This window comes from Zosterops lateralis, assembly GCF_965231275.1.
Source record: "Zosterops lateralis genome assembly, chromosome: 4".
Lineage (NCBI taxonomy): Eukaryota > Metazoa > Chordata > Aves > Passeriformes > Zosteropidae > Zosterops > Zosterops lateralis.
The window spans coordinates 71,981,351-71,999,036 of NC_139765.1; the positions used below are offsets into that span (position 1 = coordinate 71,981,351).

At 39.9% G+C, this 17,686-nt stretch overlaps 1 protein-coding gene across 3 annotated transcripts in view; it reads right to left on the reverse strand.

Moving 5' to 3' along the window:
* The window catches only part of CHCHD3 (coiled-coil-helix-coiled-coil-helix domain containing 3), a 130,845-nt gene that overhangs the window by 87,535 nt on the left and 25,624 nt on the right, over positions 1-17,686 (reverse strand). For all 3 annotated transcript variants that reach the window (XM_083858931.1, XM_083858930.1, XM_083858932.1), the window contains exon 4: positions 6,478-6,622. In XM_083858931.1, the coding sequence (XP_083715057.1) occupies positions 6,478-6,622 (145 nt within the window). The remainder of the gene's footprint in view (positions 1-6,477; positions 6,623-17,686) is intronic.

Sequence of the window (17,686 nt, forward strand, 5' to 3'; positions counted from 1 at the left end):
TTGCTTGCCTTCAAAATCCTCATTTTACCGTGGTTTTCCTGTCTGTCAAAGTTTGACACAGAGGGAAAAAAAAAAGCCATTAACTGTTACATAGAAAAATTATAAAAAAAGACATCTATAACATGCTGCCAAGTGAAATGCTGAAGGAAGGAGAAAATTATTTCTGTTGTTGCACTGAAACAAATATTTTGAATGTCAGCATGGCCGTTGTAAAGGGACAGAAGAGAGATCCAGGAAAAGGCAACTTGTGGTTCCCAGACCCTTCATGGCAATTTCGGAGAGGAAATAAAACATTTATTTGCCAGTTTATGTGACACTGGGATTCCAACTCCAGCACCACCCACAGGTTATTTTGAATTCTTTTTACCATTTTCCTCTATCAAGGTGGAGGGAAAACTTATAAATTTTAGACATCAAATGGGCCTTCACTTCTTCAAGGCCAGGTAAGAAAATCACTCATGATTTGCAAATATGTGACAGGGAGCCCCTTTTCTTATTGGGGAGAAAATTATCAACTTTATTTGCTTAGCAAGAGTTTCTTGCTCAAAAAACCTACCCCAAGTACCTGAATTTCTATCCCAAACCTTTCAGTGCTGTAGTAGAAATGCAAAAAAAAAAAAAAAAAAAAAAAAAGGGAGAGGAAGAAGGAATGTGTGCCAGGAGAGACATAAACCAAAGGAGAATATTCTGTTTATTCCAAGGAATATGAGTGCAGTAGAATTGTGTATATTCCAAATATAAATGTCTTGCTCATCGTATCCCACTTCCTTCTGTAAAAACCAACCAAACTTCTTTTCCCCAAAACAAAATACACAAAAAAAAAAAGATAGATCCCATCCTCAATATTCCAAAACACCTTCTTCCTCCTGTCTCCCATGACAGGAACAACCAAATCCAGGTTGCTTTTGCCCAGAGGAAAAAAAGAGTTTTTGCTGCAACAAAACTGCTACTTCCAAGCCATAAAAAACATCACAAAAATAACCATGTGCATAGAACTAAATCGAATTTTATGAGTGAAACTCCCCAAATCTCCACTTTCAACGAGGTTTCATGAAATATTTCTACTTTCTAAATTGTAAAACTGAGGAACGAGAGACAAAACAACTGCCAGTAGATTTAATTTTGTACCTTGTGCTGCCCAAACTTTAAATCTCATGCTCAAATATGAGCCTTTAGTATTTTTACTGCCATAAATTGTGAATTACAATCTCTGTTCGTGCTTGCTCCTCTAAAAGCCCTCCCTGCACCAAACAATCCTGGTTTTGCCTCAGGCTGTGTAGTTTACCTCAAATTATTTCAGAATCATCTAAAAAAGATTCATTTTTCTATTAAAATGATGAATGAGCTAAATGAGGTATGTAATAAATACTGCAGGTTTGTAAACAGACTTTTCTCCCGAGAACTAATGCCTTAACTCATTTAATTCTTCCCCCCTGGTATTTCCTAGTGAAGTCATCCTTAAAATATGGTTTGTCCAGGCCTGTTTGGGAAGAGCAGGAAGGGTCAGGATTTAATCTGTTTATGGAAAATAGGGACAAAGTTAATGAATTGAGGACAGGAAAAAATAAATGCAGCCCTGAAGGGGAGGACATTGCCCAGCACTGACTGGGACCAGTCACCCCAGGGTGATGGGGAAAACACCAAACCAGTTCAGGCAAAGAGAGGAGCAAAAGACTCCATTTTAACAACCTGGATTTAATTATGACAACAGGTCAGATTTCCTCCTCACATAACTCAACACACTTCAGTTCTGATATGGCCAGGAATGTATTTTGTCTATTGATTTCAGGGCTCAGAACTTCACATCTCAAATAGGATTTTGCTAGGGAGAAAAATCTCCAATAATCTGATTATCACAGCGACTTAAAGTGTAAAAAAAAAAAGTGCTTTTTAATATAAAGATACTTCTACCACATTGATTTTTTTTTTTTTTTTGAGCGAGGAATTTTTTGATAGAGCTTCTTGTGCAGAAAATAATTTACAAAACAATGAGATTCCTCAGCACCAACAGATTTGACTCTCAAACAGGTGCTTCAATGAAAGGCTGGAACGACACACGGGCAAATAGATATAATTGCATTAGTATGGATACAGACTTCTAATGATAGCAATAATCAAATTTTAATGTTCTGGTTACAGCACATGAACAGAACAATATTTCTGTGCCTCTTCAAAGGGAAATGAGACTTTAATGTCATTGGCAGCTCAATAAAACCATTTTCTAACATACAGGCTCCTAATGACAACTCGTTTCAGCCCAGACAGAGGAGCAAATGTGTTCACAGTAAACTCCAGGTCATTATCAGGAGATGGAAATACAACAGGTCCTCTGCACTTTGGATAACTATTGATTTTCTACTCCATATTCTCCTCGTCTCACCCTGACTTTCATAATGACTCAAGTGATGGAACATCAATAAAACTATTTAAGGCAAAGCCACCACATTGAAAGCCACTCTACGAGACTGTGCCCAACTCAAGTAGTCGAAATTTTTAGATTCGCAGCAAAAAGCTCCAATAATAAATATGGCAGAGAACAGCCCTAAGTGATAAAATATAATAAAAGTATTCTTAGAGCCATCATAAGAACCTTCAGCTTCACCCTTTGCTGCAGAGAACAACATCACCATCGAAATTCTTTGTGGCTGGGCTGAAATAAAAGATTTGATTTATTCTGAAACCCTTTTTCAAGAGGGATGGGCAGAAAAAAACATCATATCCACGCTGAGAACGTGTGGAAAAAAGAAGTATTTTTAACCAGCTGCAGCTCTTGACTTGAAGCACACGATGCACTTTGTCCTTTGGTGAAATCACACTGAGATGCTTTGCAAATGTCACATCTCCAAAGTGAGTAAAGCTGAAGGTACAAAACCTCCTCGTTCGGTGGCAAGGCCAGTTCAAGCAGTTCTCATTTTGCTCCCCTGACAATTGCCCTCCACACACACACTCTGCAATTTCCTCAATGGTTTTGGAGTTGTTATAAAGCAGATTGGAAGGGCTCCGCGATGGGTTTGTGAAGTGTTTGACTCAGTTCATATCTGCACTGACACGGCAGAAAAGGAGAACTGCAGAGAAGAAAATAAATTCTTCACCATCAAAGCAGCCTTTGCACCCAACCCTGAAAACAGGAGGGAAAGCAAAGGGAAAAAAAAAAGATAATCTTGGAATTACAGAATGTTTTGGGTAGGAAAGGATCTGAAAAATCATCTTATTCCCCCCCTGCCACAGGCAGAGACACCTTTCCCTACCCCAGGCTGCTCCAAATCCCATCTTTGGACACTCCAGAGATGGAGCAGCCACAGCTTCTCTGAGAAAATAGTGCCAGGGCTTCCCCACCCTCATTCTTCCCAGGTTCAGCTCATTCCAGGATCAAACATCCCACAGCCAGAGAAGAGGGAGAAGCCAGAGGAGATCCAAGACTGGAGAGCATCACTTTTCCAAGACAAAACCCCAAATCTGTGGGATAAGGAAAGCCAGGCTGTGTCCAAAATACTCTCAGGCAGTGGCATTTCAAGGATTGCTAAAGGAATCGACAGCAGCTGCTTTAATTTCTGCTGAGTTAAGCACCAACAGTTGATTAAATCCTCACACTGACACCACAAGGGATTTCCAGGGTTTGGATCAGGGGCTGGAAATTCCACTCTGAACAATAAATTTCTACTTTTGCTGGCACAAATGTCACGATTACTCCTTTGCAAACCTTTGGATCTCACCTCAAAATATGTTTTTTTGCAGGAGCTGATATCCCACCAGGAGCTTGAACTGAGGGAACTCCCTGGGACATGTCATGGCACTAAAGCACTTCAGGTATTTACACATCATTTCATCCTTTGTTTTTCCTCATTTGTATAAAGAGCTAATTCTAACTTTTGGGGATGTTAACACTCCAGATTTCTTCTTTCTGAGGTTATAAGAAGCAGCTGGTATTAAAATTTTTCAAGAATGGGAAGTATGACTTCATTTTACATCTATTTAGTAAAACCTGAATTCACACCCTTTACAAAGGAAAATTCAAAATCTTCCTTTCTCACCGCAATTTCTTTGCCTTTGCACTATTTGAACAATTTAGCAGAAACAAAGGAATTTTATTTTGCTACTGACACTTCAGGAACACTTTTGTTTTTTCCTCCAAGAAGAGTCTGACAAATCAAACTGGGCTCCATAAAAAAACTGCTGTAGCAGTTCACCAGAACACAGAATTCCTCACAGTACCTGACAAAGGATACACAGAAATGCATTTCCCTGTGATACAGATTTTGAATTCAGCTTTGAAATATAAATGCACAGGTAGGGTAAGCAGTGAAGAAATAAAATAAAGAAATAAAGAAATAAAATCTGACCAATTACAGGAAAATAAAGGAGTTGACTTATAGGAAGGTGAGAATTACTCGATATTTTCGTATTTAAGGAAACAGACAAAAAAACCTTCTTGCTGTTTTGTAATCACACACTTCAAAAAATGAACAAGCTACAGTGGAAATGGCAAATCTGGAGTGTGATAACAAACCTGCACCCAAGAACCACCAAGTATTTCCAAATCTCACAGATGAAACCAGGAAAATTGATCAAAATTGCGATGACACAACTGCTGACTTTGATATTCTCAAGCAAGTGAAAATTAACCAGGAAAATAACTAAATAAAGCAGTTTCATATCCATATCAAGGAAATTCTCGAGTGTTTGGATGAGGAGAAATCCAATTTGTGCTTCCCAAAATCACCACAACAGGGAGGAAAAGATGCAAACCCCCAGTAATTATGCAAATCATAGTCTCCATTATAAATCTTCAGCTCCTCATTAGCTCCAGGCCACAAAAGCCTTATCTCTCCCAGACAATATTAAGAATCCAAGGATTTAAAGCACATAACTAAGGCTGTACCTTGGTCATAATTCCTTTCCATTCTCCTTTGTTCCCATGTTTTACAATGACAATTATTCAACAAAATATTCAACAAAATATTCCACATTTGTTTACAACGCTGAAATTATTCTTCAACAATAATGTTACCACAGAGGTAGAAAAGCACCCAGAAATGGTTGAAAAAGATACCAACCAACAATGAGGTGAAATTGGTTTGGTCTTAAATCAGAATTTGGAAAAATAACACAAAGATCAGATTTTAACTCCCACAGCACAGATGAAGCTATCAATATTGAAGTGATTGATTACTACAATACCAACCTTAAAAACTTTGGATTTTACTCCAGATTTAGAGGGCCTAACAAATATTTATGTTGCTGCTGACATAAGTAATTCTCATTTATTCTCATAGCAATGTTCACATTAAGTGTTTTTAACTTCAGGCCTCGAAAATACCAATTTCTTTAGTATTCACACTCAAGTAGATTTATATTTTTAAGGCATATTCCCACCTCAGACAATAATGATTACTGTTAGAAAGAAGAGTCAATAGAGACTCACTAAAGCAAGCAAACACTCTATAAAGGAAGTTATAAATCTGTCAGACATTTGAAATGGACTGAACTGTATAATGTCAGTTTTCAGAGGAAAACATCCAACCATATGTTCCAATTTCCTTGTCAGGAAGGTTTGATACGTCAGCTCTAACGAGAGATGATCCTTTTAAACAGAATTTTTTTGGTTCCAAAGTTGGAAACGAGCAGCAAAACCTCTTCAAAGAGGGAATATTTGACCAAAATAAAATGACACTCTGCTACCAGGTTAGTACCTGGTCAGAGTGTAATGAACCACCTGTAAATGTATCAATCTCTGAGGGTCCAGCCTTTGCAGAAAAGTAGCTAAAATTAATTAATTAGCCAGACTGCTCTTCAGAGGTGTTTTGTAAAGTAAAAGGTTTAATAAATAAAAATAACAAAAATAACAAATGTTACAGAATATGAAAGATAAGCCAAGCACAGGTGTCTGAGAAAACCTCTGACTCCCTGCTAGAAACACTCCAAAAAGCCTTTTACTTCCAAAAAACCCTTTACTTCCTCTGTGCTCCTTCCTAAATCCTGAATGTTTTATGAGGGACAACCTGACCTGCTGCCAATATGGAGAGATACAGGATTTGTAGAAGGGTGACAAGGTCCAATAGGCGATTATGTCTTGGCCCTGAGTCAATTAATGCCAGGAGGATATGGAAAAAATCCAAAAATATCTATCCTAAAAACTCTTTCCCTATTTGGAAACACCTGCTGGGGGGTGTGGAGTGCAATACCACACCTAGTTATGAAAAAAAAAAAAGAAAAAAAAAAAAAAAGAAATAATGAAAAGAGATCTGCTCTCCTCTTCTACCAATAACCCTTAGGAGAGAATTGCTCAAGTGATGGAACGTCAATAAATTATTTACGGCAAAGCCACCACATTGAAAACCAACTCTACAAGACTGTCCCCAACTCAACTAGGCCCAACTCTTAGATTTGCAACAAAAAACCTCCAATAATAAACATGGCAGAGAACGGGTCTGAGTGATAAAATACAATCTGTGATTTGTGTAAAGTCTGAGCACTCACAAGGCGCTGAGCCTTCTGCCGCTCCTCCTCCGTGGCCGCTCTCTCCCGAAGGATGGCTCGAGTCAGGTGCTCGTTGGAGGAGATCCTCTCCCGTTCCAGGAGTTTGCCAAACTCATCCCGAACGTACATCTGCTCCTGTTTCAACCTACAAAGGAGGGGGGGAAGGAGACTGAGCCTGAGAGATATTTCCAAACCTGCTTTCCGAGTTGTAGCGGTTTTACGTTTGCTGAATTCCGTTTTGCCGAATTTAGCGTTAGTGGTTTGAGTGTCGACTTTTTTGTCTTTCTGAGAGATAAGGAGAAAAAGGCAAAGGCAAAACAACTCTTATCTACTCAAAACAATAAGGCTACCCCACCCCTAGATATTTTACTACAAGTGTAGTTTCAAAGCGGAGCGGTCGCTTTAAAAGCAGTCACAAAAATGCTGTTTTTACTCTTGGCTTCTTAAGGCACTTAAATACAAATATTCACTAATGGAATCCAGAAGTTCATTTCAATTTGAAGTATGAAAATCTGAATACACAAAAGTTACAAGTTTTCACACCACTGTTCATTAAACCATATAAAGAACAAGTGATTCAATGAAATATATTTTTAAGTAAGATGGAGAGGATTCTGTTGGTTGGCTGCGTTTTTGTCTGGCTTTATGGAACCATTTTTCCAGGAAAATCCTTTTCCCACCGGCCAGCAGGCACTCAATTTCCACCTAAAAGCTTTCCTGCACTGGGAAAGTGCTTTCCTCCCTCTAAACACACCATAAACCCAAGGACTTCATCCATTTCCCAAGCTCCGCGAAGATCGAAGAACCATAATCAACCTTTCCCAGCAATTTGAGAGGAAGAGAGAAAACAGTTATTGAACTTGTTGCAACACAGGTAATAAAGGCGACTTCAGGCCCAGAAAAGCCTCAATATTTACATGTCACGAGCCATAAATAGATTTGAACCCTTCAGTGGAGCACTTGAGACAAACACGTTGTGTCTCATTTTCATGGGAACGCTCGGAAATCGCCCGGTGAATAAAAACTCGTGTGTTGTGACACCGAGCACGGAACTCAGAGCAGTAATGGAGCTTTGAAACACACTGGGTTTCAAATAGATTTTTTTTTTTGCTTTTTGAAAGAGTGATGGAGAGGAAGCTTCAATATTCTCAGTGCATTTATGTGTTGTCAAGGGAGCTTTGGAGAACAAATCCTAATGAGTCGGGTCACTTTGTAAAAGGTACCAGCATTAGAGTACATTAGATTCTTCCCCAGGGAATACATTTAAGTGAGGTAGGGAGGAAAAAAGACAATTACAAGATGTATTACTTCAGTGCTCAGCTCCAAACCCTCTGAAATGCAGCAACCAACTGGGAATCTTTATAAAAGTTTATTAAGCTGCATCTTCAATTACTCCAGCAAAAAAAAAAAAAAAAAAAGAAAAAAAAGGCAGATTATGCAGACATGGACCAAATTCCATTAAGTGATTTCCCAAGGTCCCCCAAATTATTCCAGCAGGATTGATATAACAAATCCTTCATACAATCATAACAATCCTTCATACAGCACAGTCAAAACATGCTGGTTGTCTTTTGGATTGGAGAAATCATGTTTTGCCTAAAAAGGAAAAAAAGTGTCAAAATAGAAGTCTCAGCACCTTTTCCTGGTGAGCAACAAAGAGAGAGAATTTAATGTTTCCCTTGACTGAAGGAAGATCCTTCCTCATCCTTCTTGGATTTGACCTCCTGCAAGTGGTTTTCCCTTAAAAATGTCTCTTCTTTATGCTGCTGTAGATAGCAGAGTAATTAAAAGATATGAAATATACTTGACATATAAAATAGCTGAAAAATCCAGCCAAAAGTTTCCACATTATGAACTCTAAAAAATTAAAAAACCAAAAAACACTCACGAACAAAAAACATCCAAAAAAAATTCAAAACAAAACAACCCCACAACACTCAGAAATTTACATTTAATTTTTTACATCAAATTAGATCTTCTTCCTTGTCTCTCCTCTAAATCTAGATCAAGACACTCAGATCACCTCAGTCAAAGAAAACGCATTTTATTGTTTGGTTTTTTCCTCCCTTTCCCTTTCCTTGCAGGGTGTTCTGCCATAAAGGAAAGTTACACTATTTCATTATCGAATTTTATACAATTTAGGCCAAAAATAAACATTTTTAAATTCAAGACTGCTCGTGGCAGCACCTTCAAGCAAAAATTTCAAGCCCTTTTTATCAACTCTCACCCTCATTTGTGTGACCAGGATCCCACAACACGAGTTCAACTCCTCGATCATCCACCAAACTTTCATTTATTAGGGCAGTTTTTACTCACAAACCAAAAATTCCTAAACAGCCGTCTCAACTGATTGAAATTCAGCGGAGTTTTGAACAAAATAAGCGGGATTTTGAAGTCATTTTCATTTATTTGAGTTCCATAATTGGGTGGCTTGTAGGAGCTTAATGAAACAAACACTTGGCAGATCCCGCTGATCGCAAACATTCGCCTGCATCAACCTCCAGTAGGTTTATTTCCTTGGCATTACAAATTCATTTTCCTGGCATTCAGCGTGTACTGAATAAAGGCAAACATCAGCTGGATCTACAGTAATAAATTATATTCTTAATCTAGGCAAAAGTTTTTTTTAAAAAAATAAATATATAAAATAATAAAATAGGGAGAGGCACCTCTGCGATTTGTGAGGAGTTAAACAGCACGACTTGTCACTACTGCAGGAATTCCACAGGAATTTTTTCAAGTGACATTTTTAATTACAGCAGAGATAAAGGCTCAAGATAATGGTTCTTGTGTTTGAGCACAAGAACTCCAGACAACAGAGAGTGTTACACTGATCATTTATACAGAAAGGATGTTAAAAAAAGCTGCTGAAGCAGCAGAAAAGGCTGCTGGCTATACATTTTCCCCACACAATTGATATCTTTTTGAATAAAATCCTTCTAAATAATTATGAAATAGTGCTTTAAGAAGTGTGGAGTGGCTGATTTAATGAAGTGTGGCATGCAAGGCAATCACTTCTCATGGAGCTATTGGAAAACACACATAAAGCATTAAGAAGCAGCTCCAGTTAAAGTCTGCGTTAACACTTGACAATATTTCATTTCTCAACTGCTTTATAGCACACAACCAACACCAAAAAAAAAAAAGCAACAACAACTTCTGCCTTTCCCCAGCACTGTCGTGGAGAACTTCAACGCTCTCAACTTAATGCTATGAAGAAAATTTATATATCTGTATGTTTTTGTAAGAGGATGGGTAAATCCTGATAAACCAATCACCCAGGATTTAGGGATCTCCGAAGATTTATTCCCGTCACGGGGGCACAGCAAGAATTTGAGTATTTTTGTTATCACATTGTCATATTTAGGCTCCGCTGCAAGACGAATTTTTGACTGTCTTAGTCCTGAAGTCGCTTTAATCAAAATAATGTTTGCAGTACATTCCACCTCTAAATCAGATTTGGCTCACACTGAACACAAAAGCCTCCACTCACCTGGAGGAGCAATCACACAACAATGAGCAAAAAGAATTCTGGAAGACACTCCTAGATATAAAATATATATATATTTAAACTACAAATAAATAAATATTATTAATATTTATAATAATATAATATATGATTATATTTAAATTATAAATAAATAAATAAAATGTCAGTTTTAGTTAATTTAGATTTTTTTTTGAGACGTGGGCAGGAGGTACAGAAATCAAATAGATGTGATCACCCATTCCAACTTCCTCTCCAGCAGAGTTTCAGACCAAAGGGAAAATACTTCACCAAAATAACATTTCTGCTTCTGCATTCCATCTTTTTATTCCTCCCTTTTCTTTCTGGAAGAGCAGGGAATGTGGGATTTTAGAGGCATTTTGTTATTGTACAGTTTTTGAATTATGAATGTCCTACATTCAAGATGAAGCAAAAGAGAATTTACCTGTGAATTTATCAAATATTTCAGAGCATTATGTAAGAGACTGAAATGTTTAACTCACATCTCTGAAATTCAAGTAATAACAATTCAAGTAATAACACAAAGCAAGACAAGGAAAAATAATTTCTCAATTAAATAATTACTTAAAATTTATAATTGACAACCATCAGATCAAGTCCAACAAGATTAGAGAAGCCAAACAGAGAAATGGCTCCACTTTCCAATTAGAAATTAGAATTTGATACACAGAAATAGAAATTTAAGACCCAAACAAGAAAGCATCTCTGAGGGTCAAAGAGTTTTCTGTATCACAAGAAATACAAAAATACACTCTAAAAAAACACATTGAAAAAACAAATAGTTTTCATCCTTTCCACATCTAGTTTTTAATTAAGTTCAAGAAAAGCAAATTGTTAATTTTGCCATGTGGATTTATGGCCCAGGACTCTCCTCGTGCCCAGCATGACCCCTGTTAGCCACAATAACGAGATGAGTAATTTAATTCTAAATCCACAAGAACTCCCTCTTTTGTTTACTTCAAAATATCCATTTCTGTTGTTCTTGAAAAACATCTGCAGATGTTAATTAAGGAAAAAGCACCTTTTAATTCAGAGACAACAGCAACACACTGAGAAAAGCTGAAAAAATATTAGTTTTGTGCTTTGATGGCCACTTCAGGGTTTACTCTACATAAATCAAGAATCCACAGAAATCCAAACCTGACAAACAATACTCTTAGAGAAATACAGCAATTTGTCATTCCCAGCCTTTATTTTCAGATATTGGAAATTTATTACACTATCAAAGCCTAAGCATTTCCTTTTTTGCTATTTTTTTTTTCGGGGCAGTGATTACTTGCCAGTTGTTTTATCTTTATTACAGTCTCTAAAGCTACACAATCTGATGGATCTGCGGCGTTCCGCGATAAACTCGCTCGAGTCTGAAGCGTGAACCGTGTCATTTTTCATTACTTCCAACCAAGCAAAAATCAAAATGTTCCCTGTTCCAAAGTCCAGTCAGGAAAATCATCCTGTTCCTCTATGAATTAGAGAAACATTAAATGAGGTTATCATTCAATATGGAACCCAAAAAGTCGCTCTAGTTGGAGATGAGATACGACATGAGGAGGATCCATGAGGTTTTCTCCTTTCTTGGACCTCAACGAGCTCCTTAATTCCTCCTGACGGATTCGCAGGAGATCCCAAAACGATTTGAGCAACGTGTTTAGGCCACGTTGCAATATTAATGAGTGAATAATGTTTGTGAGTGCTGAGCTTCAATATTTCATGAGCGGAACGCGGGATGTGCCACGGAAAGCCACGGCTGGAAATCACCGGAGCTGACGAGGGATTTGAAAGGATGTGAGAGACGTCAGGAAAACATCTCCGAGCTGAGCTGAGCTCTGAGAGGTGTGAAATGGAGATTTCTCCGACTCCATTTCACCTGTCTGCAAAGTCAGAGAAATTACCTCAAGTTCGTCTCGTTTCGCAAACACGTAACTAAGGACAGAGATGGGGAAACAAATTATCTGAAAGGTCAAGTCTCAGGAGACACAAAAAAGTTCTTCAAAACTCAAGTTTCTACCACTGTTCACTCATTAAAATCATTATTCTCCACTCACATAAGACTTTGCACAGCACAGGTGACAGGAGCTGTTCCTAACACTAGTAACAACCACATTCTTAACAATTGTTCTCAAATTTCGCTTTTAAACCTTTCAGATCAGGCAAATATTAACAGAAAATATCATTTTTCTGCACCTGAAAGCCACGGTGTCAAAAGGACATTCGAATTTTTGCTGCTGCTGTTGCTCAGGCTGCAGAAAAGGAGGTTCAGGGGGGACCTTCTGGCTCTCAACAACTCAGGAGGGGCAGCCAGGGGGGATTTGGGATCTAATCCCAAGGAACAGGGACAGAAAGAAAGGGAACGGCCTCAAGCTCTGCCAGCAGAGGTTTAGTTTGGATATTGGAAAAAATTTCCTCAAGGAAAGGCTTGTCCAGCCCTGGTACAGCTGCCCAGGGAGTGTTGGAAATCCCCATCCCTGGAAGGATTTAAACAACCTGAAGATGTAGCACTTGGAGCAGTGATTTAGTGGTGGCTTGGCAGTGCTGGATTAATGGTTGGAGTCCATCGCAAAGGAATTTCCAACCTAAAAGATTCATGATTTTGAGATTTCAAATCCAAGCCCAAAATGCTGAAGCTTTAAAACGATGGGAATATGAACTCAAAAAGGATCATGCAGCTCATCAAACCCAGATCTATCAACATTTCACGAGGCCCTTAGTGCAAAACCAGTCAAACGTGATGACAGGGACCCAAATTGGCCCCACTTTACCCACCAGAACCAGCACCATTAAAACTCTCTGACAAATCCATCACAACTGACCAAGAGCTCTCATGACTCCGGCGCAGGCAGAAGAGGGAAGGGATCACACTTTTGAGCAAATTATGCTTGAACTTCACATTATTAAATTTAATGAGAACTCCATTCCTTTATTCCATACCCACTTCTTCCTCAGGGTGACTGCTCCTCCTTAACGTTTGCATATAAATTAGCCCTTGATTCATTCCACACGGTGCTGAGAACAGGGAAGTGATTCCAGCACTGATCCTTGAGCTGCCAGTGACCTTTTCCCATCCCAAAAAGTCCTCCCTCACCTTTGAGGAGTATCTCACACTGTCACACAACTCCCATATGAGTTTGGGGAATATTCCCTAGCAGCAATTTGGATCTTTGCCCAAGGAGGGCAAAGAATGAGGGGGTTCTGATCTTTCTTTAGGCTAAACTCCAACCTGGAGTTCTGTGCCCACCTCTAGGACCCTCAATAACAGAAGGGTCTGGAGCAAATTGAGAGGAATCCATGGAGCTGCTCCAGGGATGGAGTTCCACTGCTCTGGGGCCAGGCTGGGAGAGCTGGGGGTGCTCACCTGGAGAGGAGAAGGATCCAGGGAGAGCTTCCAGAACATTCCAGAGCCTAAAGGGGCTCCAGGAGAGCTGCAGAGGGACTGAAGACAAGGGATGGAGGGACAGGACACAGGGAATGGCTTCCCACTGCCACAGGGCAGGGCTGGATGGGAGATTGGGAATTGGGAATTCCTGCCTGGGCTGGAATTGCCGGAGCAGCTGTGGCTGCCCCTGGATCCCTGGAATGTCCAAGGCCAGGCTGGACTTTGGGGCTTGGAGCAGCCTGGGATGGTGGGAGGTGTCTCTCCTGTGGATGATCTTGAAGGTCCCTCCCAACCCAAACCATCCCACAATTCTGTGATTCCATCATGTCTGTTCTCAAACCCAAGAAAACACCAAAAATACAATTTTAAGACTATTTTCCACCTCATCCCACATAACCATCAGTGCCTCAGTCACCCCTATTTGAAACACCAGACCTGTCACAGCACCCAAACACTCAGTCCAAGCCACACCATCCAGCAGAACACCCTCATTATCCCTTTCCCTTTCCCAGCTGCTTTCCAACCCCAGCCCAACATCTGCCAATGGAAAAATCCCTGCTAATGGCCAGGTGATTTTACGTGCCAGTCCTTGATCAGAAGATCCAAGACTCTCATATCAAAACTCAGTTATCTACTCAACACACTCCAATTAATTCAATTCATCAACAGCATGGACAGCTTGTGAAGGCTCAGAGCAACAAGGACAGTGACTCTTGTCAGTGGTTGAGTTTTCTTGGAGATTCCTGAGTCGTGGGGGTGTTTTTGAGGCAGTGTTTGATGCTGGAAGGAGGAGAGGCGAGTAGAAAGGGGGGGCAGCTTGTTTGAGGGGATTTTTAATTACACTTCATAAAGCCACTGCTTTTAAAATATGTGCATTTAGATCAGTATTATATGGAGACAAAATAGATGAGCAAATTCCCACCTTTATGCCAGAGGCACGCAGAGAACCCGAGTCAGAATCGTAAAACTGCTTTACATAATTTGTGTATGTTTAGCTAGCCACATAACTCCACTTGAAATTACTTTCCAACTTAATATCCTTCCCCTTGGGATCTGCAGAAGCAGTCCTGGAATTATGACAACCTTAATTATCCGTTAAAATGAAGTGACAGTCAGAAAAATTTTTATTAGTATCATGATTATTATTATTATTAAGTGTTTCTCTGCCGCTCATCTGCTGCTTTTCAAAATGAAAGAGCTCAGCAGTTTGAAAGCAAAGGTTTGTTTAAAGTTGCCGGGGGGGGAATAGTTTTCCTCTTTCCTACCTGAAAACTATGAAGCAGGATTATTTTTGTGGATGCTCTCTCACTGGCTCCAAGTCATTTTCACATCTCTGCTAGAAATAAACTGATCAAGATGAAGCTGGGTATCCAAGTTGTCAGCTGAGATGGCAGGTTTGAAAATCCAAGTGAAAAATAATCCCTTGAAAATTGGGGTTTATACAGGCAGGAGTGAATTATAGCTCTGCTTTCTCCAATTTCCACCTCCCATCTCCAAGATTCATCTCTCCATATCCTGAGAGCCAGACATAATGGTATTAATGGAGAATCAGAGCAGGAAACCTTGGAGAGTAACTCTGCCACTGCCAAACACCTTTTTTTTTTTCTTTCTGAAAACAATACCTTTTTTTTTCACTGAAAACAATAAAACTTGAACAGGCTTCTAAGGCAGTTTGATACTTCCCAACTTCATAAACATTTTTATGTTTCCTTGGCATTTTTCAGGTAAAAAATCCCACACTAAACTTCCCCTGGTTTGAAGAAGTGGCTGCCCAAAAAGGCAGCAGCTACAACTCACCTGCTCACTGTACTTATTTCAGAGTTAAACCTCTGTTTAAATCCCAAATTCCTTCACATTTAATCCTGGTTTCTTCCCTCACCTGCAGAGGGACAGCCCTGGCCCAGCCTGACCCTCCTCATTCCCTCTTTTCCCTGGATATGGCAGAATTATCCACTAATCCTACAGACCTCAGGAATATTATTATGGCTGTTGAGGAATAAATCCACTGCTAAATCTTTTGCTGAGTGTGAGATCAGACAAGGGAAATATCTGCTGAGAGAGGGGGGAAAAAAATATTGGGAGAGATGGAATGGCTGGGAAGGAGAAATAGGAGGAAGTCAAGGTGGGAAGTGAAGCCAAAATCTGCTGCTGTCTCCACAATCCCAAGGCTGAAAGGGCTCTTTGGCACTCCAAGGAAAAAGGGTTTATTTTAATTTTTTATAAAATCAGTTGTCTCTATAAAATCACCTTGGCTTTCCTCGATGTGATTATCAATTGGGATCTCTGGTTTTACAGACCAGTGCAGTTTCTCTTGCCAGGAGATATTAAAGTCTTATTTTTGAGCTATCCCAAGTCAAAAGAATTATAATCACTTTTAGTGCTCCAGAGTATTCCCAGCTTTTCCTCTGACTGTCAGCAGCAATGAAAATGGAGTTTTCCAACTCTTTTCCCACTTAATCCAAATAATACCAACAGGTCCCTGTGGCAGAAGACAAAACAACAACAATTTCCTAAAAAAGAGCTTTTTGTTCCCCCTGAGGACAATCCTACAAGAAAAAGCAGGTTTCCCAATTCAACATAGCTGATTACTTGGGGAAAAAAAATAACCATTTAGGAGGAAAATAATGCTTTAAAGAAGTTTTCACCACAATTAATTCACTCCCCATATGAACTGAAGATACATTAAGATGCTCCTCATACCTTTACCTCACTGAAATATAAAATGAATATTGTTAGGAAATCCATTGTTTTTCTTTTCTCCCCTTGTTCTCCACACCTGTGCCAGGAAACTGGAATAAACATGTCATTACAAGAGAAATCAATAGGAAGTTTTAAAGTATCCACTAGCACAGAAAGGTCAAGCCCCAGTATTGATTTTAATATAACAATTTTGGTTTGCAGTTTCCCAAAGGCTTCTTGTCCAATACTCTTCTTCATTCTGCTCTCACTTTACATTTCACTGGTGAATTTGTTCTGCACCAACTCTTTACTCCAGGTTTACTAAGAGCTCATCATTTATGCAATGAACTGCTGAGACAAGACAAAAAATAAAAAAGGTTGGGGAGAGGCACTCAGAACATCAATGAAACCCCAGAGTGATGAGCAATTCTCTCCAGACCCTCCTTGAAGCACAACAGCAAAACAACAAATTTAAAAAAAATAATCTAATGGTTATAGTTTTAATAACAGAGAAACTCTGTGCACCAGGGTGGAGTCAAAGCTGATTTACAGTTTAGAAAGATTCCTCCAAACAGATGAGGATGTCACAAATGAGGTTGCAATCAGTTGTCCAGGTGATGAGAGGTAAAATGTCCCCCCCTCTGGAGCCCAGTGAGGCACAGAGAACAAAATCCAGCAACTCATCCCCAGGAAATGCTCAATGAGCTCTTGTCTGCATTACTCAAAGAAAGGATTTTTCATGTGCTTTTCAAAAGAAAAGTTACCCAAGTTTGACCATCTGGTCACAGGTGATGGGACGGCAGAGACACAGAAAAAACTGAGTAATCAAAAGCCAGTAGAGAATCACGAATGGTTTGGGTGGGAAGGAGCTTAAAGCTCATCTCATTCCATCCCCATCCATGGGTAGGGACACCTCCCACTGTCCCAGGCTGCTCCAAGCCCCAGTGTCCAGCCTGGCCTTGGACATTCCAGGGATCCAGGGGCAGCCACAGCTTCTCTGTGCCAGGGCCTCCCCACCCTCACAGCCAGAAATGGGAGAATAGACATCAATAGTTTTTGATTTAAACAGAGCAAATGGAACAGCTTCAGCTCCAGGGAACTGCACTGAGTAAGGGCAGACTGAGGTGCTGAGCTCTGGCACACAGGGAATGGCATTCCCTGAGAAAAGGCTCTGATTTCACACTGGGGATCTTCTTTTATTCCAAAACAACTTTGATTTTCTTCTTCAAGAATCACAGGATGGGTTGGGTTTGAAGGGACCTTCAAAGCTCATCCCATTCCACCCCATCCATAGGCAGGGACACCTCCCACTGTCCCAGGCTGCTCCAAGCCCCAAAGTCCAACCTGGCCTTGGACATTCCAGGGATTCTCTGGCAATTCCAGCCCAGGCAGGAATTCCCAATTCCCAATCTCCCATCCAGCCCTGTCCTGTGGCAGTGGGAAGCCATTCCCTGTGTCCTGTCCCTGTCCCCAGTCCCTCTGCAGCTCTCCTGGAACCTCTTTACATTCCTGGAATGTTCTGGAAGCTCTCCCTGGATCCTTCTCTCCTCCTCTGTCATACCTTAAACACCTCTAGAGCAGAGCTGGCAGCACAATTACTGAAGAGCCACCAAAGCAAACCAAAGTCTATTTTTAAGCCTTTTCCTGGCTTA